This window comes from Fringilla coelebs, assembly GCF_963513975.1.
Source record: "Fringilla coelebs genome assembly, chromosome: 7".
Taxonomy (NCBI): domain Eukaryota; kingdom Metazoa; phylum Chordata; class Aves; order Passeriformes; family Fringillidae; genus Fringilla; species Fringilla coelebs.
This window is the reverse complement of record NC_140035.1, coordinates 30,416,191-30,442,366: the sequence shown is the minus strand read 5'-3', so window position 1 is coordinate 30,442,366 and position 26,176 is coordinate 30,416,191. Positions and strand designations below refer to the sequence as shown.

At 39.1% G+C, this 26,176-nt stretch overlaps 1 protein-coding gene across 1 annotated transcript in view; it reads right to left on the bottom strand.

Annotated features, from left to right (window-relative positions):
- Positions 1–2,300: 2,300 nt before the first annotated feature.
- STAT4 (signal transducer and activator of transcription 4) overlaps positions 2,301–26,176 on the bottom strand; it is a gene marked incomplete at its 5' end in the record, with an annotated part of 36,239 nt that continues 12,363 nt past the window's right edge. Inside the window, 21 exons of the mRNA XM_084209222.1 lie at positions 2,301–2,441; positions 4,569–4,677; positions 5,159–5,225; positions 6,478–6,669; positions 7,091–7,227; positions 7,807–7,901; positions 8,697–8,749; positions 10,121–10,256; positions 11,492–11,590; positions 11,727–11,810; positions 14,007–14,051; positions 14,924–15,017; positions 15,100–15,117; positions 15,887–15,946; positions 16,775–16,867; positions 17,776–17,934; positions 19,086–19,237; positions 19,856–19,941; positions 21,507–21,585; positions 23,447–23,539; positions 24,346–24,444. Of these exons, the coding sequence (XP_084065348.1) occupies positions 2,415–2,441; positions 4,569–4,677; positions 5,159–5,225; positions 6,478–6,669; positions 7,091–7,227; positions 7,807–7,901; positions 8,697–8,749; positions 10,121–10,256; positions 11,492–11,590; positions 11,727–11,810; positions 14,007–14,051; positions 14,924–15,017; positions 15,100–15,117; positions 15,887–15,946; positions 16,775–16,867; positions 17,776–17,934; positions 19,086–19,237; positions 19,856–19,941; positions 21,507–21,585; positions 23,447–23,539; positions 24,346–24,444 (1,977 nt within the window). The 3' untranslated portion in view covers positions 2,301–2,414. The remainder of the gene's footprint in view (positions 2,442–4,568; positions 4,678–5,158; positions 5,226–6,477; positions 6,670–7,090; positions 7,228–7,806; positions 7,902–8,696; positions 8,750–10,120; positions 10,257–11,491; positions 11,591–11,726; positions 11,811–14,006; positions 14,052–14,923; positions 15,018–15,099; positions 15,118–15,886; positions 15,947–16,774; positions 16,868–17,775; positions 17,935–19,085; positions 19,238–19,855; positions 19,942–21,506; positions 21,586–23,446; positions 23,540–24,345; positions 24,445–26,176) is intronic.

Sequence of the window (26,176 nt, the reverse complement as noted above, 5' to 3'; positions counted from 1 at the left end):
ATGGGGGAAGGTGACTGACAGGTTTTATGTTTTTTTAAATTAGGATAGTTAGAGCGTCGCACCAAGACAAAGGACAAAACAATCACATTTTTTTACTTTGTGGTTGCAAAGCACAGCGAAAACACAAGCACAGTTAGTAGAACTACATAAGAGCGGATTTTTTTTTTTTTCCTGGTAGTGTCTCGGTGCTTCTTTTTTTGTGTTTTTCCTCCACGCCATCGTTTTGTTTTGTGGAGAACTGTGTTCTTACTCATCGTGACATAAGGACAAAATTCTCACTTTTTTTAATGGAAGGAGGCTTGGGCTGTATCTTCATCCTACAGATAAATTATTCCAGTGTTCCTTTAAAGCAATGAAATTATCTCAAGGCAGATCTTTTCAACAGAATGTTAAGGCTGCCCTGTGCAAAACATCTGTACTGAAGCAATAGCAGGAACTGTCATGCCAAAACCTGATCCATGGTGCTGTTCAGAAACTCCAGTTATATTGAAGTTAATACTTGGGAGTCGGGAAGGGTTGCCTTGCATGGAGAGCAGGGAAGAAGGAAAAAGGAGACTGGTTCTCGTGCCATGTCTGATCTTGTCTTACAGTACTTCTCATGAACTTTAGGTGGTCAAAAATAAAAGGTATCCCCCGTTTTCTTTGAATTACGATTGTGAGAAGAGGTTAGAATGAAAAGGCATGCAATAGCTGATGTCAGGGAGCTTATGTTTCCTGCTTTAGAATTCTGTGTTACTGTGCAGCTCAGTTTAAGGTCAACCAAAAGGCAGCAAGACTGTTTTTGTTGTGCTTGGAAAAAATCCACAGAGTCCCCCGTATGCAGCTTGAAGCCAAAATTGGATTTATTCATGCTGGTTATATAAATTACACATATTACCAAGCTATATACACAATTGCTCTTGTTTTTTATTTTATGTTGGTACTTGCTGAGCTTAAGTGCAGCTTGCTTTGAGTCACTCAGTGTAATGAACAGAGATGTGCTTGTTTCTTTGAAATTTACTTCCATGTATCACAAAAATATCTCATTACTTTGTTTCCGCTCACTCACTTTCAACTAACCTAAATAGCCTGGGTGAAAGGAGAAATGAAAGCAAAATCTATGTCTTACTGATTCAAGAAGGTTATGTTTTCATCACAGAAGTCTCATTTATACCTGCCTGAGAAAGCTGTAAGGTGCAAATGTTCAAAGGTTTGTGTTTTAAGAGCTTTGCATGCATTAACCATGCATGGGCAAGGCTTGCATTTTGATTAAACCTGCATTTGTGAAATACAGTGCCCTTGGAGTTGCCTGTTTATTATTCTGTTAACAGGGATTTTAGGGATAACACTGGGGGAAATAAAACCAAAACAACGAAACCAAACAACCCCAACTCAGCAGTAAACACATCTGAAATAAAAAAAAAAAGAGTATTTAAAGAGGGCAATTTACTGGTTTTACAAAAACTAGTTGTCCTGCTTATTAACTGAGCCTGTGACAGGCATGTAATACCCTGTCATGCAGCACAAGTTTCCAGGTGGCCAGCAAATGCTGCAGCTCTTCTGTAACTGTTTTTTAGAACTGCTTCCCTGCTGCCATTGAACAGTTAGCATCCAAACTGTGTCAGATTGGGGTTTTTTTCATTTGTAGACTTTCTGACAGCACTTGCTGGGGTATCTGAGTGCCTCCTGCCTGAGCAGATTTACTTCTGCAACTATTTTGTGAGAGGGGAAGTTTTACTAACTCTCTCTTCCAGTGGAGAAATAGAGACAGCCTTTTTAACACCACAAGTTTTATGTCTGCTTCCTTTCTGGAACTCCCTCCTCTCCCCAACCTTGCCTACCTGCCTTCCACAACTTCTGCTGTGGTGTCAGATAAAAACCTATGTTGAAGGCAATTCATCTTTGGAGGAAAGCAATCCCCAGATACCTCTGGAACATTCAAAGTCAGGGGAACAAGAATCTTTGCTTTGAAATAGTATCTGAATCAGTGGTGTATAAGATTATGAATAAGCAGAAAGTATTTAACATCATAAATCCTAATTTCTCCAAACACATTCATGTCTTTGTTATCTTTATATGCTGTCTTCAGAAGCAAAACATTTTGCTCTTATGCTCTCATATTTACAGCAATTCTATGGAGGTTAGTTAAATTAGCAAGTAAAATTTATCTCTGCTGGGACCCCACTAAAGTCAAATGACTCCCAAGCCAGAAAGGATTTGGTCTTTTTTTCAGTGACAACAGCAAATCTGACTTGTAAAAGGCTGTTTGAATCCCTAGGGAGAAAATTCCTTGTTTATGTGTTGTTGAAAGAGGCCTAAGAATAATGTAATGGTTTCCAGAAAAGCTGACTTTCGAGGTGACAGGAAAAAAAAATTTTGACTTCTTTAACCCATCCAGTGTTCACACAATTACTGATTTTTCCAGTATGTGAACTTCAGTCAGTTGAGTACGGAGAACTCAGCTAGAAGGAATAAAAGGAAAAGATTAGTCTCATGGCACTTACAGCTGTTCATGCAAAAGAAAATGCAGATGAAACCTTCTCTGGCTCAAGGTAACTGCAGAGTCACTTTGAAAATGTCATACAAACTGATAAGGATCTGAAAATCCTGTTTCTAGTTGTTTATAAAATAGAGGAATGCTCTTTAGAAGACACTGTGTAGGAAACTGTTGCAGTAAAAATAAGCATGGTATTTATTTTTGTATGAACTTTGTGGGTCTTGAAGCCTGTGGATATGTATAGCAGGGTTCTTCCTGGAGTTTTGTTTTTTTCATGGGTAAGGGAAGCTGGATTGGGGGGGGAATAGAAGGGAATTCAGCAAAACTGCAGAAAGTTTATCTTGCTAAGAATGAGTTAGTCAGTTGCAGGATATTTGGCCTGCTGCAGATTTCACTCTTGTTTTCTGTATCTCACATGATGCTTTTTAATTGGCATTTCATGGAGAAAAAGTATTGCTTTAATAGTCCAGATTGTCTGCTTGCTGTACCCAGCCAGCTCTTCAGAAGGGGTAGATTGTTGTGTGAATTTGATAAAGAAAAAACCTCCATCTTTTCCTCATTTCCATTTAGCAAGGTAAATTGAATGGAGAAGAGAAGGAAGGAATTCTTTAAAAATCCTCTAAAACTATTTTTCTCATGCAGTTTCTAGCAGAACTTTCTAGTAAGAGCCTACAGAAATATCACTTACCATCCAGCAGCACTGAACCACTTGGCTTGGTACCGTTAAAATTGTATTTAACACTTGCAGTTTGCTGCCAGGCACATTCTTTTTGTCAGATTATGACCCTAAACGATGGCCATGGTCACAGCTTAATTTGAAGCTCTGGACAGAGCTGGTTTGAGATTTACTGAGCATGCAAGAAGAAACCAAAAATGTTTGGAGGCTGATGTTAACTGAAAGTGAATCCAACTGTTCTTTACTCTGACGAAAGTTCAGGAAAGCAAATGCGTGCATTGTTCGTAAGTGCAGTTGAGGAGGTCAGAACATTTCCACATGTTACAAACCAAAATAGAAATGAGTGGGGACGTGTCCTGGATTGGGTGGGGTAGGTTTTAATGCAGAATTTTAATTCAGGCTGGTTATTTCATTTTCAGCTAAAGAACTAGTTTGTCACAAGTGTGTTATCGGAGAAAAAAGTGAAGAATAAAAAAGATATCTTACTCTTGAGTGGATTTTCAGGTTGATGTATTAAAGAATTCATCCATTTGTATATAAAGTTTAACTGTACTTCTAATCACTGACAATCAGGATTCTGGTTTAGTTTTGTTCTGTTTGTGGGTAAGGAGAAGTGTTTACAGAGAGGCATTCAAAGACGAGTTGGCAGGCTTTTAAATACATGATCATTTTAAGATCATGTATCATTGAACATACATGAAGTTAAGGGCTAGTGTTAAAAAAGGAGATTTTCTTCTAAAGCTGCTAGAGCCAAACCACTGCTGTGTTTCCTGAGAAAAGTCTCTTGGACCAATTCCCACCTGCTATATATCATTGCTCTAAGGTCTCTGAGCCATGATGATTCAGAACATCATTTCTAGTCAATAAGGAAAAGAGGAATATTTTAAGAAAATATAATGTTTGTAGAGTATTTTCCTAACTTTTCTATATACTAAGTTAACATTACTTTTCTTTGTTGAAAGTGTTTTAGTCGACTTTTAATTTTGCACTTTGAAACCCCGTGTAAAATCTTGCAGTATGAATAAGTTGAGCAAGTTTTCTGAATTGGAAATTATCAAATTCCTTGGGCAGCTCCCCTGAGCAAGTCCAGGCCTTTGTGCTGTCCAGAGAATTAGTATAGGTGGCATGATTTGTCAGGGTAAATCCTTCATTGTGCAAGAACTCTGGGATTTTTGTGTTCTGACATTCATGATTCATTAACCAACATGTCAGGCAATTCCAGTGCTTTCAAGATGCTTGCAGTATCCTGCACCATTTAGAATAGGAAATATCTGCACCATTGTTTCAGAATGTAATGCAGCAAGTGATGAAAGGGCTCTGATTCATGGTTGTACAAGCAGCCTTTTATTAACCAGCATCTGTGCTGTATCCTGTTTACTTAATATTTACTTATGAATGTGAAAGTTTACAACTTACAGCAGTTTCTATGGCTGTGGGACTCAGGTGTTCTCTCAGCACAGCATAAACGCTTGGAGACATTGGAAGAAGATCTGATGGAGAATGTGGTTCTGTAGAGTCATTTAAGCTAAAAAGACAAAAAAAAAAAAAAAGCAAAAATAACCTAAGAAAAAACTTAAATCCCTCTATGCATATCAGTGGAGTATGATGGATGGTTTTTAAGTTTATTAACCCTGTCCTTAGGCTTGCTGCTGGCCCTGTAAGCTCATGCAACAACCTGATGTACACTTAAAAATGTAGGAGATTGAGTCAGGTTTGTCCTCTTTCCTTGCCCCTAATATCAGCTGCTGGGGAAAAAATGGAGTCAGTGAAAGAAAAGGAGATCAGAATACCATAAAATTCACGTTCAATTTTTACAAATGGTTTGCCCCGTTAATGGAAAAAGCTCTCCATAATTAAAGTCCTTTACTTCCCTTTCTTGTCTTTAGCAGTCTTTACCAAACTATTTTCAAATAGTTTGGGGAAAGGAGGCAGGGGAAACTCTGAAATGGGATGTAAATTAAATAAAAATAACAGGTAAAGTATAACACACCTGTGAGGATACTTACATTTTGGAGACTGGGATAAATACAGAAGGAACATAACCCTTCCCTCCTCCATCTGATGGCTTTGAGACTAGAATAAAGAGTAGAAAAATTAAATGTTGTTTAGCCATTTTATTATCCATTTGAAATGGAGTATTTGATTGGAGTGCCACAGACAATAATAAATTGTAAAGTCCCTGCATAAATAAATAGCCATGAAAGTGAGGGGAATTCCTGAGATTAGTCCTTGAGTTCAGATCTTAGTTACAGAATTGCCTATGCTCCCTTGACATGAAACACAATATAATACTGCAACTGATAAAAGAGATTTCGTTAGGCCTTCAAAGCAAATATACAATTCTTTAATTGTATATTAAATACAATATACAATTACTCTGGTACTCTGAGCCTGCAGATTTCAGTCCTGCAAATGCTTGGAGCTGTGTCTCTACAGATACAGCTTCAGCAATGTGTTCTGAATTCCAATTCTTTTGCACAAAATTAAGCATATGTGTAAGATTTTAGATGATTGGAACATTAGGCAAAGTCCACAGAACTAAAATGAAGAGAGAGAAAAATACTGTAGCCTCCAAATATTTTTGAGTTGTGTAGGAGTTTGAGTTCAAATGGAATTGTAACCTTTGATACTGAAAGTCTAGAAGAATGTGTTTTATCTATTAAAAAGATAAGGCTTTGAGGGCTTTCTTTAAGTGAGAATGAATTTGATCTAAAAATGAGCTGACTTGTAACTTGGTCATAAAAGAACGTAGGCCTGAACATATTTGGAGCCATTCTTGTTTGGCCTTTTTGCATTTTCCAGTGCAGTTGCCAGGGGCTTTCAGAAACATTGACTGCCATAATAACTTGGTAATTGTGCAGCATATTGGGAAAAGGTGGTGCAGATAAGCAGCCTTTGTTTTAGGGTTCCATTGCATGAAATGAAACAAAGTAGGGCTTCCAAGCTGTTTGGGAAATGCTGAGTTTTCTTGAAATTAAAGAGACAGCATGCTACAGTGTAACACAACTATGGCACCAATAAACAGGATGACTTTTCAGTTTCCTCTCCACTGAACACCTCAGCACTGAATTTTGTAATGCATCAGTCAGAGAAAAAAAATCCATTTCTTAGCTTCTTTTAAGTATTGTCATCACCTCTACTGTAACCTCTAAGACAGGGATATATTTGCAAAATGAAGCTGTCTAAATGACAGACACATGTTAAAACAGTTCTCTTGAAGATGACTATTAATCTGTTCTCTCCCTCCTCTCCCTACAGTGCTCAAATTGCCTCTTGACTTTGCAGCTGCTGCGCAGGAAGGGTAAATAGAGAAGTGGAGCCGAACCTTCATTTGGCTGACAGCTGTAGTGTTTGCCAAAGGCTTTATCTTTGGGGATATCTGGGTACAGGTACTTCAGGGGGTTTTCAGGAACGTTGTCTGCCATGATAACTTTGTAGTCGCGCAGTATGTCGGCAAAAGGCAGGGCAGATAAGCGACCTTTGTTGTAGGGCTCCACCGAATGAAATGTTACATCTCCTGCAAAAACACAAAGGCACCATAACCTGTAGATGAGCAACTGCAGCTGGAACACATTTTTGCATTTCTTTTGAGGTTTACACTTGTACGGGCTTTACCTGTTCTTAGCTACATTAGTATCTTTCAATATTTAATTTCTGCATATTTGGAAACAAATCTAAAGCCTGCAGTTAGCAGGTGCACCTCACAGAGAGCTTTGTTAATTAAAAGGACTCAGAGGTAGAATGTCAGAGTTTTGGTTTGTGTTTGAGAAATTATGATACTTGTATCTTGTCCAAAACCATACTATGACAGGATACATGTGAATTTTACTTTCAAACCAAACAAAACTTGACTCCTGTATTGCAGGTATATTGCAGAGTTTGGGTTAGTTTTGATTTAGTTGTTGGCTTTGTTTTTTTTAAATTTTAATTATACTTACCATTTTCTAGCTGATCCACCCAAGTAAAGGTAATTCCACCCAGATTGCTCTCACTGAACCTTAATAAGAATGTTCCTGGTGTCTTGTCTTTCAGCAGAATTCGTTCCTTTTCTTTGCTTACGAATCCCATTATGTACCTGAGGTATAACAGGAAATCATGGCTTTACTTTTGGAAAAAAATACAGACTTGGATCTGTGCAATGTGTAGAATCATAGAAGGGCCTGGGTCGGAAGGGACCTTAAAGTTCACCTGGTTCCAAAGCCCCTGCCATGGACAGGGCCACCTTTCACCAGACCAGGTCACTCAGAACTATCCAGCCTGGCCTTGATCTGGCCAGACTTTATACAGGTGTTCAAAACCTGGTTACAAAGCTTTATAAGGCTTGGGAGCCACGACCAAAGCTTTGTGTGATTACACATGGAATATGGCATTGAGCTCAAAGTACTGGTGAAATTTATCCCAGTACTTGATTGCACAGACAGAACTGAAGAATAGATCTAAACCTGCATTTCTAGGAGATTCCATGTTGTTCCCCTTTGACAGCAATTTCCAAAAATTATGAATGGGAGAAGGGAGACAAAGTGTTAAATTCATTGCACATACTCCTCTGCATGTATTTGCAGAGGAGATGAGTAAGGACAGAGAAACTGAGATGAGTAAAGGACAGAGAGAATGTGAAGAGAGATCAATCTACAGCAGTTCCCTTGTTGCTCACCCATCAATCCAAAGAGGAAGAATGTGTTTTTTAATCAAGTCCAGGATTGCTTCAAGCCAAACCCAAAAGGTAAAAGACTTCCCAGGCAAATGTTCCTAACAGTTAAAAAACAACCACAAAACACAATCAAAACCAAGACACACGAGAGGAGAATCATGAGAGTGATGTTACCCAACGTTCACATGACAGTTTCTTCTGTTTCTCAAGAATAAGCTACTTTTCTCAAGTGAGAATCACAATTTGAGCTGTGGTTTTGAGTAACATCTCTCTTTCAACCTGACATAAAACCAACTGATTTTTAAGATATGCATTGGAAGCACCTCATTTTTCGAGGAGAATAAAAATCACATCTGTGGTTTCTTCCTAGTAATACATTTATATTTTGAGTGAAAAGAAGATGAGAAAGTTGAACTTCCTTCCAAGGTTCTGCATGTGTTTAAATAATGTAGTTAATATGATTTAAAAGAGCTTACCCCTCTTTATCAATACATTTTCTCTTCCTCATCAAAGTTTTTGCATATATTGACTGTCTTGAAATTATTTAGGTCAAAACTAAACTTATGAAAAATCTTACTTATGCTTTATGAAAAATGTATTGCATGCTTTGGTAATACTTTCACTTGATCATATACAGAAATATATAAGGCACACTCTAATGGCAGTTTCTGATATCTGCAGCAATATAACTAAGTAGATCCCTAATCCCAAGCTTTATGCTTCTGGAAGTGTTTTCTTCCTAGTGAAATTTTTATGAGGGATGTGCTCATGCTGAGCTGAAAGTCCCACATATGGCAAGTGGGAATCTTATCAGCAGCATCAGGGAAACAAAGATAGGCATGGCTGTGGGTGTTATGAGAAATAAGAGTTTAGTGTTTCTTTTGGAACAGTACCTTGCAGAACTTTGCCCAGGATAGTTGATAATCATTGTAACTGACTTGCTGTCCTGAAAGAGGGAAAAGAAAAAACCCCTAAATCGTGCATGTATTATTCTGAAGTTATGAAATAGATCTTGCTTGATAGCTGTATGGTTGGGTGGGGGGTGAGGGGAGAAGTACAACACTTCCTGACATGGGGAGGGAGGGATAGGGGCATGCTAAGGGACTGTAGATCTGGTTTTCTGTATTCTTTTGAAGCAGGTGATAATAGTTTTGGAAATATTTGTCTAAAGTAGCCTGTGACTTGGTTTTTGCAACACTACATGCTCGGTTTCAGTTTTTAGCCTAAATATTACTTCTCAGCTTTCCCCAGGGCCTCTCCCTTCTGGGGCACCCTTGGGTCTCAGAGCACTCAATAGTTCATCTTGCTGAGGTTACAGGGCCTTTTGCTCTGCTGACACCAATGAAGTATCTCTGGTGAGGCCCTAGAAATGAACAGACCCACAAGGACAGGTACTTAAAATGAAAAAAACCCCAAACCAAACCTCATAAGTAAGCAAAAATACTTCCTTTTGATTTCAGATTTATGAGATAATTGTTAAGGAGGCAAAACAACATCACAGTTCAGCGTGACTCTGATGCCCTCTCCCTTCAGTTGAGCAGCCTGGAAGTTCGAAAGTTGAATTACTTTGTGATAAGAATAAGCTGATGCCTGCTTTTTTTTAAAGAAAAAAATGTCATTGTGACATTTTTGACATCAGCTCTGGAAGTGGAGGTCATGCCATGCTGGCTTTAGCGGGGGTGGAGTTCATTTTCTTCCCAGTAGCCAGTGTGTTTTGGATTTGTGCTGGAAACAGTGTTGGTAATACAGGGATGCTTTAGGTCTTTCTGAGCAGGGCTTACACATAGTGAAAGTCTTTTCTGCCTCTCAAGCCTCCCACGAGCAAAGGGGCTGGGAGTGCTGGGAGCTGGGAGAGGACACAGCTAGGACAGCTGATCCTAACTGGCCAAAAGGATATTCTGTACCATATGGTGACATGCTCTGCATGTAAACTTAGGGGTAAGAAGGAGGAAGGAGAGGATGTTTGGGGTGATGGCATCTGTCTTCCCAAGTAACTCCTTTGTGTGATGAATCCAGCCCTGATTTCCAGGCTGAACGCTTGCCTGCAGATGGGAAGTAGTGAATGAATTCCTTGTTTGCCTTGTGTGCACGTGTGGCTTTTGCTTTAAGTGTTAAAATGTCTTTAGCTTGACCCATGAGTTTTCTCACTTTACCCTTCCAATCCTCTCCCTGTCTCTCTCTGGGGGAGTGGGTGGCTGTGTGGGGCTTGGTTGCCAGCTGGTGCTGAACCACAACGTGTGCCTAAAGCCCCTACCTGTAGCTACCAAATATAAGAACCGCAAAGCAAATAAAAATCTGTACATTTCTACACACTTACCCATCAGTTTCTCTGCCAGCATGTTGAGCTGTTCAGAATTGAGTCCACGACCAACATATGATGAAAATTGCCAGCTCAGTACTTCTAAGAGCTGGCTCAAAGTGGCAGCAGGGGGGTTGTTGAAGAAAGACAAATTCTGCAAAAGAATGAAGGCTTTTAGATAGCAACCATGAAATACATATCAGGCTGTAAGAGGAGGCTGCAAGTACTTGAGCAGAATCTGGAAGTGTTGGAAGTGAGCTCTGTGTGTGGGGAAGCACTGGGGCAAACATGTGGGCCCTCCCTCCTGCAGGCACCCAGCAAGGTCCAGTGGGGTGCCTGAGCAGGGTTGTAAGATGAGAGAGCTAAAGTCCCTGTCTGCATCTTGGATGTTAAAATGCTTTGCTATGCCTCTGGTCGAGTCCTGTGTAAAGACAGTGAAAATATGCTTGAATCCTGTCCAAAAAAATCTAGATATTATTGCTGTGTTTTACTGTTTAGTGCATGGAAACTTTAAACCATTACATGCTGATATGGTGACATGCTGTTAAATCATTTGGCTTATCTTAGTTTTTTCAGTTGTGTTTTTTTTTTAATTATTATTCTACGCACAATGGACATACTGAAGACTGTGCAAAAACTGTTGGAGTATCACAGAATGATAATGCAGCCCAGCCTGCTGGTCAGCTGGCCTGCCACCATGGCAGACTGTCTGCCCCTTTCCCTACTCTGAGCATCTTTGTGACTGCACTAATCCCCAGCTGAAAGCCTGAGAGCCATTGACAGCCCTGTTCCACAGCCTGCAAATACAGTAACAGTGACTGAATCTAAAATATGTGCTGAGACAGCTGGGGCCTTAGAAAGAATGATTCTGCCTTTGCTCAGGGTTAGAGCCACTAAAAGTTGCTACTTAACATTTATAATCTTCTCCACAGAAAGCACAAGTTGCCATAAAATCCATGGGGGAAAGCAGCATTAAGCACATTACAGATTCACCTATATGCCTGCTTTCATGGTTTGGAGTTGTACTGATAGAGTTATTTTCTAACAGGTCTAGTTTTAGTCAGCTACATCCAAGAAAGATGATAAAATAAAACTAGTGAAGTCAGAAAAGTTGTGGAGAAGGCCTGTCACCTTTCCTCAGTTTAAGAACTACTACTTTAGGCTACAGAAAGAAAAGCTAAGGGTGCATGTGGTTTTATATCTGGGCAGGAAAAGAAAGATAGATAAAGGGAACAACAATAAAGTGTGATGTTGATAACCATGTATGTGACAAAAATAAGGCCAGTTCAAGAGGGAAATACGTATTTTTTTACACTTAATTTATTTAGTAACCAAATAGTACAAATGTGAAAATGCAGAAAATGCAGAATTTACATACTGAGGACCTACCTGAGGATCATTGGTTGACAGGTTGTACCAAATAATGGAGGCCCATGCGTTGGGCAGTTGGCTGACATTGGAAATCATCACCACAGGCAAAGAGCTGGTCTGGTGGAGAGAATGAATGCCCTGTGTAAATGCTGTTGAGGAAAGTATTAGTGCTAGCCCAGCACAGTTGTACTTCTATAAACTGCTGGAAAATGCCTTTTTCTCCTGCCTCAGATAATCTGTCCCAAATACTCACTTCCAAATTGATGGTCAGTCCATAGAGGCAGACCTGTGTCTCAAAGCTGATGGAGTGCAGTTCCTCAGTCACCATGTGAGGGCCCTGAGGGAATAACCAGGTTATAAAGCTGGGAGTGCACAGCTGGCATTTAACACTGTTTGAGTGATCCAGCTGCTGAGGTTACACTTGGAAAGAAAACTCGTATAAATATATAAGCAGAACAGGAAAAGAAGGAAGTGAAGGAAACTATTTGTTTGTTCAACTCTGACATTAAATTAGTCCAGAAGTCTGGTATTTTTTCTGATGGATCTAAAAGAACCCCTTAATATTGTTAAAGCAGTACTTCTAAACTTTTTCTAAAATGATACTTTTAAGCACAGATTTGCACACAAGAAGTTAACAGATAATTTTGCGTGTCTATAAAGGTTGTCTCCCAACTTTCCTTTTCCTAAAGTTTCCTGACTGATTGACAATTGGACTTTGAACAGGGATGTTCAACTTCAAGGAGAAACAAACCAGAAACAAAGCAAATAGCCACAGCTTTAATGACAAATGGGCCTCCATCCAGTTTTGCTGTGGGTACTAGTTGAAGGACTAGAGGCCTAAATCATTAATCCAAAGTAAATCTGGTATTAAAACCCCAAGCTTTTCTTGGATGGAAAAAAACCCTAAAATCTGTTTGTCATTGTTGATTAAAGTATGTAGTATTAGCGTTTGTTTTGATTACAAAGCAGCATAGCTCTGCAAAGATCCAAATCTCTGCCCCTTAGGAAACAGATTTCTTGAAATACTTTTCCATCCCCAGAACTCAAATATATAGAAATATATTTGTTCTTTTCCAGTTTTCTTTGTTATTGGTCTTTCCCTCCCCATCATGCATTTGTTTTGTCAGACTTTTCTTTCAAAAAAAGAAATAAAAAATTGCAAATCAAAATGCTTTCCCATGATGAAATATCCAGCTCTACCTGTATTTCTGACACAAAGTTGATAAGGGCTGGTGAAACAACCCTTCTTCCCCCATTGTGATTTTGCAGAAGCAAATTTTTCTCATGAAAAAATCATCTAGGCAAAAAGGTATATCTGCATGAAAGAACAAATCTAAAATAGAGAACTTCCACTTTTTTCTTAATGAGGCCAGTTATATTTAACTACACTTTCAGCATACTGGATGTCCTATAACAAACCAAGTTTTGAAAGCATTATAGTTGCTGTTAACAAAGAAAATCCCAGCTCCTGTTCTGCTAATAACCACTTTCACAGACTGACTTGGCCAAGGAGAGGCTGAGGAAATCAGCAGTGAACCAGGTCACAGTTCAGCTCTCCTAATTCCCCACAGCCCTGTTGAGAGCTTTGTATAGTTTTAAAGGCACAATGTGTAGAAGTGGGAGGGAAAGGCTGCCAAAACTGGAGTGCCAACATTTCTTAACCTACATTTTTGCATTTGCTTGTTGTGGTGTCAGTGATTTTGTAAGCACCAAAGTAACTGGGAGGTGAGCCTTGAGTTTGTCTTGCTAGTTGGGTGCTGAGTTGTTCAGAAATGTGTGTGAAAGGGGCACAAATATCTTCTTCTTTAGGGCTTGGTCAAATTCCTCATGCTGATCACACCTTTTGCTTTGTACTTAAAGAATACTTCAAATAACTCTTGTGCTTGTATAATCACAGCTATTTGGGCTGTGATGTGAGTGATTTTATTTTTATATTTTTAAAAATATTTATTTTAATTTGCTAATACAACTTTACCCTCAGTTATTATGCTGGTTTTAGTGCTGTCATGCCATACACAGAGTCACCACGAGAGGGGAACCTTCGACCAGGCTGGGACAAGTAAATTAAGCACATTTTTGATCCTGGCTGAGGCAGCAAACCCCTTTGATACAAAGATAATGACACCCTGACTTCAGCTCTGAACCTGACCAGCAGAACATATATTTAAAGGATCTTTCCTGTAGGAAACAATTATTTCAAACCCCCCCAAAAAAGTCTTTGAAAGCTTATTTGTTATTTTTTTCCTTTTTTTTTTTTTTTAAGTTTAAATGACCAAAAAGGTAACCTTTGAGTGGAATGCATTTGGATTATTACTCTCTACCTTCTGTTGTAACTTTTTCAATATACAGACTTCAGGCATGCAATTACAATTTGAGTCATTCCAAACAGTTCTCATTATACGTGTACTAACATAATAATTGGATCCTGTACTTCGTATATATTTCAAAACCTAACAACTCTGATGTAAATAAAATCAAATCTGAAATACTTGTGAGAGTATGCAAAAACAACATGTAAAATAAATGCACAAACCTCATTTCCTTTGCTTCCAGCACTTGTTTTCATTTCTTTGGGTTGCTGTATAAAGCAAAGCAATATTTATGTGTCAGAGAAACTATACACAGAAGTACATATAAAGAACATAATTTATAACCAGGATGTTCTTAGTTATAATAAGATTTTATTTGCAATATGCAAATGAAGTGTAATGAAGACTCTGACACATTAAAAATTCTATTCAGTGAGGGGTATTTTGATGTTTTTAAAGAATTTTTAGGAAACTAGGTTAATGTAACAAAGCATTAATTAGGGTGCTTGCCAAGTGCATCCCACAAAAAAAAAAAAAGGCTAAAAACCATCGATCTCAATCTCCTTTTGCAAAACGACACTGATGCACTGCATCTGTGGTTAAGCCCCAAAATTACCACAGGCAAGAGAGTGTTAGTCAGAGAGCAGGACTCACTGGGCTCTCAGAGGAGTTACACAAGCCAGTCTCTAGTCTCTCACAAGGCTTTATCGCAGGCATTAATTTCCGATAGATTTCAAGCATTCAATTCTATCTCCCCTAGAAAATTGTGGTGTGGTTTAGGTTTTTTGTTTGTTTGTTCTGTGTGTTGGGTTTTTCTGCTTGGTTTGGGTTTTTTTGCTGTTGTTGGTTTGGTGTTTGGGGGTTTTTTAATCAAACTCAGTTTCTGTGAAGCTTTTTAATTCAGCGTGATTACTCTTTCCTTTTCTGGTGGTAATTAGGATTTGCTTTGTCATTTCTGTGAAAATATATAGTCTTATTCTGTGGAATGGGTGAAGTATAGAATGGCATTTCTAGGAGTAATCTTTTTGTACAAACAGAAAGAAAATGAGTGTGACCTTGACAGTAATACAGTTCTCCCTTCAGAGTTTCTAAAGAATATTTTCTTTCTCTACTTACACCAGTGAAAAACTGTCAAACCTACCAAGTGTCGAAATTCCACTGACAAGCTCCCATTTGCAGACTCATCCATGTTCATGGCTTTCACATGTGTTCCACACAGAACAAATCTACGGTTACTGCAGAGGACAGCACAGTTATGTACTCAAATACCAGTGTATTGGGAAAAAAAATAATATATATGATATTTTATTGTCTTACCTTACAGTTGAAACATTCCTAAAAGAGAAGAGGGGTGGGGGAGAGGAAATGGGTTGTGAATCATAAATGTGTAAGACAGAAATTGTGATGAGAAGCATATTTGAGATGATAGATTTTGCCTGCTCAGAGTTGGTTTGTATTGACCCTACAGCTACAATTTTTGAACTGAAGAACTGAAATTCATACCGTCCACTTAGACTTTTGCATCTGGCCATATGTAGGTAGTGTATTTTATCTTGCTATTTATTATCAGACAGTATGCAGCTTCTGAGAGAAAAGGCCCTGGCTTCTCTTGCTCCCTCCTCATGGGGTGTTTTCCCTTTTTCTTGTGGACCCACATCTATGTCCATGCAGCCAAGGTGGCTTTTAGGAGCTCACAGAAGCACAACAAGCAGAAGGAGGGAGATAGCTGGTACCTAGGGTGTTGCATCATGAGAGCTCAGAGCTATTTCCAAATTAACTATCCCATAAATGCAATACAGTTTGATTTCAAACTTTGTGTAATGCTGCTGTATCAGTCTGATGACTTTTTTCCTAAGTCTTGAGACAAATCTGAAATAGACTTCTTGCCTCTAATTTGAAACCATCAATTAGACTTAGCAGCTTTGTTTTTAAGAGAGAAGTCTTCCACATAAAAAAGAAGTGTTACTCTGATCTTTTAACTGGTGGTTTTTTAAATTTTTCTTTTCCTTTTAAAAGCAGTTTAAAATCAGATAGGGTAGCCACTGAAAAAAAACTGTGTTGTCTCTGTAGGGAGTAAGAATATATTCCCTTTTAAGTTTCTTACTTGTCAATAGTTGCTTTCACTCTGATCTGGTAGTTCAGCTCTGGCAATTTAATTAGCAACCTTCAAAACAGAAAATGAGAGAGGGAATATCAACAGAATATCTCACCAGAAAACACTAGACCGGTTACTCCAGATTAAAGTATCAGAAATTATTATAATATGAAAACATGTTAGGCATCTAGGATTACAATACAATTTACAGGGTTGAATTCTCAGAAAGAGGAGGTGGGCTGTTCCAGTGGTGGGTGCCCTACCCTCCCTCTAAGTGTGTGGAAAAGTTAGCATGTGTTTGAGGGAGTAGCTGGAGTGACACCAAATAATTAGGAAGTGGATTTGTATAATCTCTGACTGCATCACAGATGTGTGTGTGCTTTTCTTCACGTGCCTTTTCTCACCCCCAGCCCTCCATGAACTTTGTGCTGCAAGGTGGAAATGAAATGAGTGTTCCTCTCCAACCTTTGCTGTTTCACAAAGTCAGGGGAGGAGCTTCTAGGAGAGAAAGAATTTGTCTGTGATTCACCCAAGACCCCCCCAAAATGCAGCCGTTTCTCTTTCCTCTGTGCAGAAGTGGATCTCAGTATTCAGATTTTGGCTTGTATGATAAGGATCATTATTTACTCAGTTTATAAAGTCAGTACAACAAGACTGCATGCAGTGCCCTGAAGGTGCTGCCTTTAGCCACAATGTGCCTTTCTTCCTTGTGTTTTACTCTTTACTGCCACTTGTTCAGCGTGGCAGACTCTGTGGACTTTATATCCCCATTCCAGAAAATCTCCCTGCAGTTGGAGGGATCCCTAACACAAATTGGCCTGCTTTGCTTTCTAGATTCTCCCAGGATAAAATAGTGTACACAAATGAAGTAGTTTACATCAGATTTTTTTCCCTTACCTTAATTTAACAGTGAACTGTATTAAAGTTTTGAGAACCATTGGCCTCTGGGGGTGTGTTGGCATGCAGGGCTGCCTTTCAACCACAAAGGAGCTGTGTGAGAAGAAGTGAAACAAATCGATTTTTAGGAATATGTATGAACAAACAGATGGGGTTTTTTGGCGGGGAGGGAGGAAGGGAAAAAGGCAGGTATCTCTTCAAGACTTATTTCTCTACAGATGCTGAAATGGGAGCTATGCATTCCAACTCTCAGTTCTCAAAGTGATCCAGTGGTCTAACTGTCCCTGAAATTGTTCCCATAAGAAACAGATATTTGAAAGACATTGAAAATTATACCTAATTCTATAGTTCTAAAATACAATGATGATAAAAGTCTTGGTCTTGCAAAATTTTATCAGACCCATAAAACAGAGTATGAAAATACACTGAGCATGGCTCCAATGAAATTAAATGATAATGATTAAACTATCGGTTTAATTTTTATATATATAGAGTGCAAACAATTGAGCCCACTTTGCTTTCAGACTCACTTGTGGTATATCTCTGGTATAGCCTGTACAAAAGGCAAGAGAAAAGACACTAATATTTTATCTGCTATTAGAAGTGTGAGTTGAGAGGGCAGCGGGTAGCATAGCTTGGGGGAGACACAGGAAAGAAAAGGAACATTTACTTTAAAAAAAGAAAGGCAAAATCACAAACACAAAGCCTCACAGCTTTTCTCAGCAGAACGTACACAACTCCTCCTAGAATAAGGGGATTTCTGGCCTTCATTTAAGAGTCAGAATTTGATGACAAACCCTTAAATGCTACCCATGAGAAGCTGCCTGGAACCTTCAGTTTCTATGAATTCTGATGACAGCTGTACATACTTCTTGTGTTAGGAACCTGGTCCTTAAAATCCTCAGACATTCAAACTTCTTTTTTCCCTTTTTCTTAACAGTGTGTTCTCAGTATTGTACCAGTTGAGGTGAAGTTCTGCACTTTGGCAGAGGCTTACGCACTTGCGGAAAAGGTTGTAGAGCAGAAAGTTGACTTTTTCCAGCAGCTGAGGTCTTTGCACAGGAATAGGGTCCCCATCATAAGTCAGCCTGGTCAAGAGTTCATCCAGCTTTTCCAGTTGCCTTCTGACTTGAAAGAGACTCTCTGCCAACAGTGTAAAGCTACAGCAAGACAAAGGATTAGTTTGCAATCTTTCCTGTAAACTGTTTTTAGAATACAAGAACTACTGAAGTTCTTGCTTGGGGAAAATCAGAATCTGTATTGAGTGTTGCTGTCCAGCTTTGCCCAAACTCACATCCATTCATCTTTTGTTTACAGGACTATATAAATACATTGGGAAAATCACCTGCTTTATCTTCAAAGATAAATGGTTCCACAACAATGTAACACCCTCTGTGATAATTTGGAAGAAATATATACGTGGTCCTGATGTTGTACATGCAGGGCACTTGTGCCAACGTTAATTATTTCCTACAGCTCAGGAGTTTTGCAAAATGAACTCTTTGAAAGGATAATATTTATATAGAATGAGCAAGTTAACAAGACTAAAGAAGTGTAAAAGCAGTAAGGAAAAAGAAATCCAAACACACTTGATAACAGTTCAATAGGGTATGTGTGTATAAAATCAGATTTTAAAGTTATTTTTAGAATGTTCATTGGGAAAAAAAAGTACTTCAGTGAAAAAAAGAAAGGAAACCTACGCAGGAAAAAAAAAAAGCAAAAAAAATCCTTTTTTTTCAGTCCTAAAATTTTCTTGGTAATTTTCCTTCCTTTTAAATTCTTTTTACTTCACCTTTTCTATATGAGAGTTTTGATGAGAAAGTAATGACCACGATGTTGTGTTGACATTGTATGGATGTGCTATCTTTTAAATATAATGCTATTTTCTTTTTATTTGCAATCACTTCAGAATTGCCATCACAGAGACTACTGCCATTCAATCCCTACACAGTGTAAAGTCTGGAGGAGTGAGTCAAAGCAGAAAGCCTCTACCCAGCTCCTGCCTAGACACAACTCCCACTGCCTTCAATGACAAACTCAGTCAGCACCATTCTTACTCAAGCAAAACTCCCAAGTGAGTGTGTCTCATGTATCTGGAGGATACAAAGCCAAAAATTAGTGACTGCCACGAGTCAGGCTAGCGTTCGTTCTGCATGGCCGCTGTTGCTTTTAGTTAGCCCCTTTTAGTTATTTACTCTCTTAGCTGCTGGTGAATTTGCTGCTGTTGCAGCTGATCTAAAGGAATGATCATTTCAAGTGCAGCAGACTTCCTGTGGTTTTCAGTGGAAGCACGAGGTCAGGGCAGGTTTACCAGTTCTGGAGCTGGTCGAGCCCCCCGTGGAGGGGCCCCCCGATGCAGGCGATCTGCTGCCGCCTCTTCCAGTCCAGCAGCTCCTCGGTCAGCATGTTGCTCATCAGCATGTCGATCTCATGGATCACACGCCCTATTTTACTGAGCACTTCCTGGAAAATAGGAAAGGTGTCACTAACTGACCACAGGCAACAGCTGCACAATTCACCAACTACCATGAAGCACTTACCGCATTTTTTTCAATTATTCTGAAAGAAACCATATTTAGTTCCTATTGCTTCAGTGACAGGATTCATCACCCATTGTACATTAATCCTGAATCTCTATGAACTCTTCTTCAGTAATTTTTTTTTTTGGGGGGCAGGGTAGGAGGGAAGAGTGTTGCATTCTTTGTGGGCATAATATCTCCAAGATTTTGACACTTGTCAAGTTCAAAAAGTTCTGCCTTTGTTTTGCATCATATAAAATGCATCGTGTTTTTGTTTGCTTGATTTAATCATAACCCTGCCCTCATGGACTCAAATTTCTTCACTCTTAAGGTGTGCAGAACCATATCCTCGACTGAGCTGTTACTTAATGGCCAATTTCTTAACTTCTAGTTCAAATCACCCAGACCCGCCCAAACATTTTGCAAATTGTTAACTCCGGTGAAATGAGTCTGTTCTTCTGAGATGAAAATTTAGAAAGGCACACATACGTATTTGAGTATTTGGTGTGAGAGTAAGGGGAGAAAGCAGATCAACCACAAATGACAAAACATTGTCACTAACCTTTCTCTTGTAGTCTAAAGTATTGAGCATTGCCTGCAACGCCAACATTTCCTGTTTAATGAGGGCGCTGTTTTTGTCATTCTGCTCTGCAGGGGATGAAAAAAATCAGTATAAATACATGTGTGGGTGTGTGTGCCTGTTTATAAGGGGAGAAGAGGAAAAAAAACCACAACCAGCCTGCAGCAAGAACTAGTGAAAAAATAAACTGTGAACATCAGTAGGTTATGTAACAGCATATTTCATTTGAAAGGACTACCTTTAGTAAAAGTTTAACATAAGGTTTTATGGATCCTGTCTGTAGATGTGTGTGTGGGGAAGGAAAAGGCAGAAAAAATGCAGGTGATACCCAGAGTTCTCTAAATTTCTCATCCCTGTGCATGCTCCTGTGTATTATGTACATCTGGCTTGCATCAGTGATTGATCTGTAAACACAAACAGCTCGTTGTGTCAGCAGTTGGGCTAAAGCTCTTTGGACTTGATGTGAATTACCATGTCTGACTGAGAGGCATTTCAAACAGAGATGAAGTGTTCATCACCAAGGGGAATTTCAGCAGCCAGAAGCACTGATCACTGGGCATTTCCCCCTCTATCTAACATTTGTCCTTCTCTGGGTCAGGCACTAGTTTCAAGAGTCCCCAAGCTCACCCATACTCTTTCACATGCAGCTCTTTCCCACCCTCACTTTCACCACCAAACTTTTGCATCTTTCATGCTACATTCCAAAAAGAAATTGGTGCCAACTGTGTGCCTGCTAAGCTCTGGATGGATGCCTTCCTATTGAGTTAGGGTAGATGTTTCAGTAGAGGCAGACAAGTAACCAGCACCACCTCAGCCACAGCAATTGCTCCCACGCACTCTAAGCTGGCTGTGCTGGAGCAGAGCAGTGAAATTTAAGCCCTGGAAGTCATTTATTGTCAGCATGTTTTATTTTGCAAGTGGGGCAGCTTTCAGGTATCTGTGTGGTCAGTAATTATGATTGACCTGATGACTAGAAACTCATTAAACCATGGCAACTCTTCTTGCTGGGTCATATCCAGCCTTCAACATTTAGGATTGATGTGTTTAAGGACTTGGACCTTTCAAGCCCGGTATCTTTGCAGCTTCAAAGGAAGGTAATATAAAGATATCTGAGCAGACACAAGCAGACCCCAGTTTCTTTTCTGAAAGAGATCATGCAAGGACTGTTCCACATGCAGATCTCAGCCACCACAGGCTGGTCAAACATGCATTCAGAGTGCTTACCAGCTGGTTATCACCACTGTGGTCAAAAAAGAACAGAAAGCCAAGTTAGAGGCGAGAAAAATCAGTTTGTATGATTCTGGGAAATAAGAGTCTCTTCTACATTCTCCCAAAGAAGGGCCATGTGGGGATATTAAAAAATAGGTTTTAAAATTAAGAAATGTACTACTTTATGTGCCATTAGGCAGCTTATCCATAGGAAATAACTATACTTTCTTAACATGATCCTCTTTACCTTCTTAACCCCAAAAGAGTCATTATGTTCCAGGACTAAAACTTTATATAAGCCAATGATCCATTTTTATGTTTACATATAATAATCAATTAATGCAGAAAACCCCCTGATGCTGGGGTCTAGCTGCAGAATCAGCCATTTCCTAGGAAATCTAAAAATGAATATAAAAACTCTTACCTAAGCTCTGTATTGTTTTGTACCTGAAGTCAAATTCCTCTTGCAGGTCTTCCAAGTATTTCACATCTTGGTCAGTCATCTTTCCCAGGAGAGAAATGAACAAATGCATAATGTAGTATTTTCCTTTCTTACTTTCCTTTGAAAACCCCTGAACAGTTCTGGGAACCCTTGTTTACTATCTTGTAAACTTTATAAAGTATGATTGAATAATAAATTTATAGCAACAGATTTATTTTACTTTTAGAAAGTCAAATATTATGCTCTACCCTGCATTTGACAGTGGTTGATTCAGCTTTATCCCTTCTTGTTTACTAGTGCAATGACATAAAAGAAAGTAGGAACAATTGTGTTAGCCTGAGCTAAACTGAAATTGTTATGCCAATAATGCTACTCTCTTCTTGAAACTTTAAAGCAGGGCAAAGGAATAATTTCACATTTGCTTAAATGGATATTTAATTGGGGTGTGCAAAGCCAAAAAAGGTGGAGTCAGACACAGGAGTAGAGCTCACAGAATTTATTTACAGAATGTCTTATGAAACTGGATAAAGAAATGCAACATTTTTGCTGCTTTGGCATTTTGCAGCTTTCTTTTCATATGTGCTATAAAAAAAAATAAAGATATTTTCTAGTAACCAATCAATGATAATAGAAAACACCCCATCAAAAGAAGGAAAATGAAACTGTAGGAAATTATCTGCTGTACTTTGAAGGTCTATTTCTGTGCTCTTTATAGGAAGCCTTGATTTTGCAAACAACTCATAAACAGTCCTTTTTGATTTCCTAAGATGTGCACTTTAAGAGTCTGAAAATACAGAAACTGGTTTGCTAAATGAGCCCACACACAACTGGCCATTTTGGCTTACTCTTTATTTTGGAGACTAAAGTTTTAAATTATATGTGTAAAGTATGAAATTACATACACGAGGAGCTGGCTAATTTCTGCGCTCAACTTAATTACCTACTAAAAAAAACCCCAACCCTGCTATCTAGAAAATGTTCTCATTTTCACTGGTCCTTCAGGAGTGGCTGTGCTTCCCCACACAGGCATGACAGGCTGCTGCTTTGTCTGCTCTGCAACTCTCATCTTACAACTTTATGTGTGGATAGAGACCTAGTATTACATTCTTCTGAAACGACTTTATCCTTCTGAGGGTTTGATCTCTCTAACCCTTCTTGTCTGTGAAAGAATGATGAGAGAATGCTGCTAGGATCTCCTTCCAGTATACCAGAAGTGTTGCTCTTGAACAACACATGGACAGGTATTTCAAGTACAGTTTCTACACTGAGGCTGCTGCAAAGCTGAAAGTGGGGCTGGGATAGCAAAAAAGCCGTGGGTACTCTGAATCCCTATCCTGCCTTGAACGGAATGGGCAGGTATTTATTCTCTGAGCTTTCAAGGGCTCTGGGACATAGCTACAGGCTTGGCTCAGCCCAGCTCTGACCTGCCATGGCATGAGAAACTCCTGGAGAGTGGTTACCATCAGCTGCCAGCGTTCTTGTCCCCTCATGACTCCAAACCACGTCATTATGTCACACAGCCTTCGCTCGACAAAGGTCTCGGTACATGACTCAGAGGCTGGGAAGGGTAAGCGACTGCTGACCCAGCTAAAGGGGGTGAAGTTGCAAAAATACATTTATTTTCTGAACCTCCCATCTTTTCAGAGACTGTAGCTGTGCTCTTACTGCACTCAGTGGTCTGCCTGCAACTCACATAGGGATGAGTGTGACAGGGAGCTCTCACACTGAACCCAGACAGCTGCCAACACCCAAGGATCCAGCTGTGTCCTGAGTTGTCAGTCTGGGCAGATGTCCTTGGAATAATGGAAAATGGATGATGTGTCTGTTGGCAGAAGTTGTTCTGCTACCCAGCTTAAAGAAAGTTCAGGTGTGTCTGTATGAAAATCACGTGGGCAGAGACAGCACACAGGACAAAAAGGTACCTGAGCGCTGTTCTTGATTGCTGATACTTTGTGTTCTACATTCCTTTGACGTTCTGAAACCACAGAGCTCTGTAGAGACTTTTCCAGTGGCCCCTGGAACACATTGAACAGATAATTGGTGGGTGAGTAATATTAATAATAGTAATAATAGGTGATAGAAACTGTACTGCAAGTTCCAGCACAGAGAGGGAATTCCAAAGCCAGTGTTCAACCATCTGGAGACTGCTGTAAACACACAGACAAGTTTGGTTCTACACATTTGAAAAACATGTAGCTTTAACTTTGAAATACAAGAGATTAAAAGGTGTGGGCATACTACAGGCATGAAACATCTAGTAAATTAAATATCGATCATTAGATTTTTTTTTTAAATATCCATGGCACAAGACTCATATAGGAATACATATTACATCCATAAGTGATTAACAAGAACATGTTTGTCTTAAAAATTCTCTCTGGTTTTAATCCTGTAACAATTTCCCCAAAATAAGTTTCATATGTAATTTGTTTTATTTTTTTCTCCAAACAACATAAAAATCATCAATAACTCTATAAATCATCCAACTCTATTGGATGGAATGTCTTTTGCATTCCATAGTTAATATGAATTAATGCATTGCATAATTTAAAATACACACATCTGTTTTGCAAAGAATAATCTCTTTAAAGCCTTTCCTACAGATTAAAGTCTTTGAAGATTAGCTGTGACATGGAAGTCCCCCATAGCAATGTTTCCAGCAGAAGAGCCACTAATGAAGTTCAAATGTGAGTTTAAAGGGCAACATTTGGCAAACCCTAGTGCACACAAATCACTTCAGTGGAATGAGGGGACAGGATTTGGTCTGAAAAGCATGTGAGCAGATTAACATGGAGCAGATTAATGAAATGTAATTCATTACCTGTACAGGCATGCTGGCTGCAGCCAATATTCTTCTTTCTTCTCTTAAGCAGTTTGAGATGATCACTGCTATATGCATGGGATTACCATGATATTTGCCCTGCAAGCACAAGTAAATACAACTCAAAAAAATTCCAGAATTCAGGATGTCAGGAAATCACAAGCAACATGATATACGAGGTGCAGACTGGTGTGGGTGGAAAAGAGCCCCCTTTTCATGTGCTGGTTCAGCCTTTCAGGGCAGCATCAGCTAGTGCCACTGTCATAAAATATTCTGAACAATGTTCCACAGAGATCATAAAGATACAATTCTGAGATGTATATAATTTGGAGATCAAATTGCTCCCCTGCTAACACAGCTGTTTTGAAAGGGCTTTCCTGTCAGCCTATTCTGGGCACGATTTTATCACGTCTTCGATTTTCAATAGGATGTTGCTGCTTAGCATGTAGCACTTCTGCCAACAAAAAAGTTTGTAAGCATATCAATATGGTAATGATGCAAGCAGGAAAGCTTCCTCAGCATAAAGCAGAAGACTTAAATTTTAATGTCTATGAACAATTTTTCTCTTTCAAAAAATAATGTGCCTGAGATGAAGGAATAAGTAATTTTTGTCCCAAGCGAAAGAATGAAAAAAAATCTATATTTTTATACCACTGTAAATAAAGTGCTGAATTGCTGATGTGTGACTGAGGACTGGGCACAATTTGAACTAATATTGGTTTATGCTGTCTTTATAAAATTGGAATGATCCAGGACTCTCGAGCAGCTTCCTTTATGGTGATATATTCATTCAGTGTTTCTCAGTATCCTTCATGCCTTTCATTCAGTATCATTCATTCAGATACCCTTCATTCAGTGCTTATAGTGTTTGTCCATTCATCAGAGTTAATCCATTTAATTTCTTTTCCTGTACAGTTTCCAGTTCTGGACTTACTCTATTTTCTCCTCTTTATCATTAGTCTTTATTTTCATCATATCTCCCTGCCACTCAGAACCTCTTTTATTCTAGCTGTCTCTGAATGTGGCACAATAATTTCATATACTTTAATACTTTATATACTTTAATTGATGCCATATCTTTCTTTGATGTCTCACACCAATTGTTATGTTAGATACAAGGGTGTGAATGGATCTGACAGAAATGTGAACACATTGCTGCTGTACTGTGGCACTGAAACACCTTTCTAATGCTTGAGCTAATGTGTGAGCTCTTGAATGAAATGTATACTGTAATCTGAAATATGTTTTGACTTCAATTGCAAAGTAAAGAAATACCGTATTAAAAATGATAATTTCGATCATAGCAACTTGCTTTAGTTGCTTGGTATTAAATACCATGTGTACTGTGGTTCCAGGTATGGACTAAGGTGAAAGATACAGGGCTCTTAAAACTAAATAACCAAGGTACCAAATGTTCCCTTCCAAGAAAGCTTTGACTACCTGTCATTGTTAGCAATGAAACAAGACTTTGTTTCTATAGTTTCTGAAACCTTTGCAGGACAGGAAAAGTACAACCCCACAGTGCAACCAGAGTAGCCCCAGTGCTGTGCCTCCTTTGATCTCCTTAAAAGCAGTTCAGTAAAGTACCTTTGCTCCAGCAACCATCTGTGTCTGAGGAACAGGAGTTATGAACCTGAGTGGTTTTAGGAGCTGCTCTGTAAACAAGAAGTGGTGAGTAATACTACCCAGGACACACCATGCCTCAGATGACACACCAAGCACTCCCTCCCTGCCTGCTCCTTCCTGGGCAGTGGGAGGAGACTTGATTAAGGATACACTGCTGATTTCCATGTCAAATAACAGTGCCAAAGATCTGTCACTACACATTTCT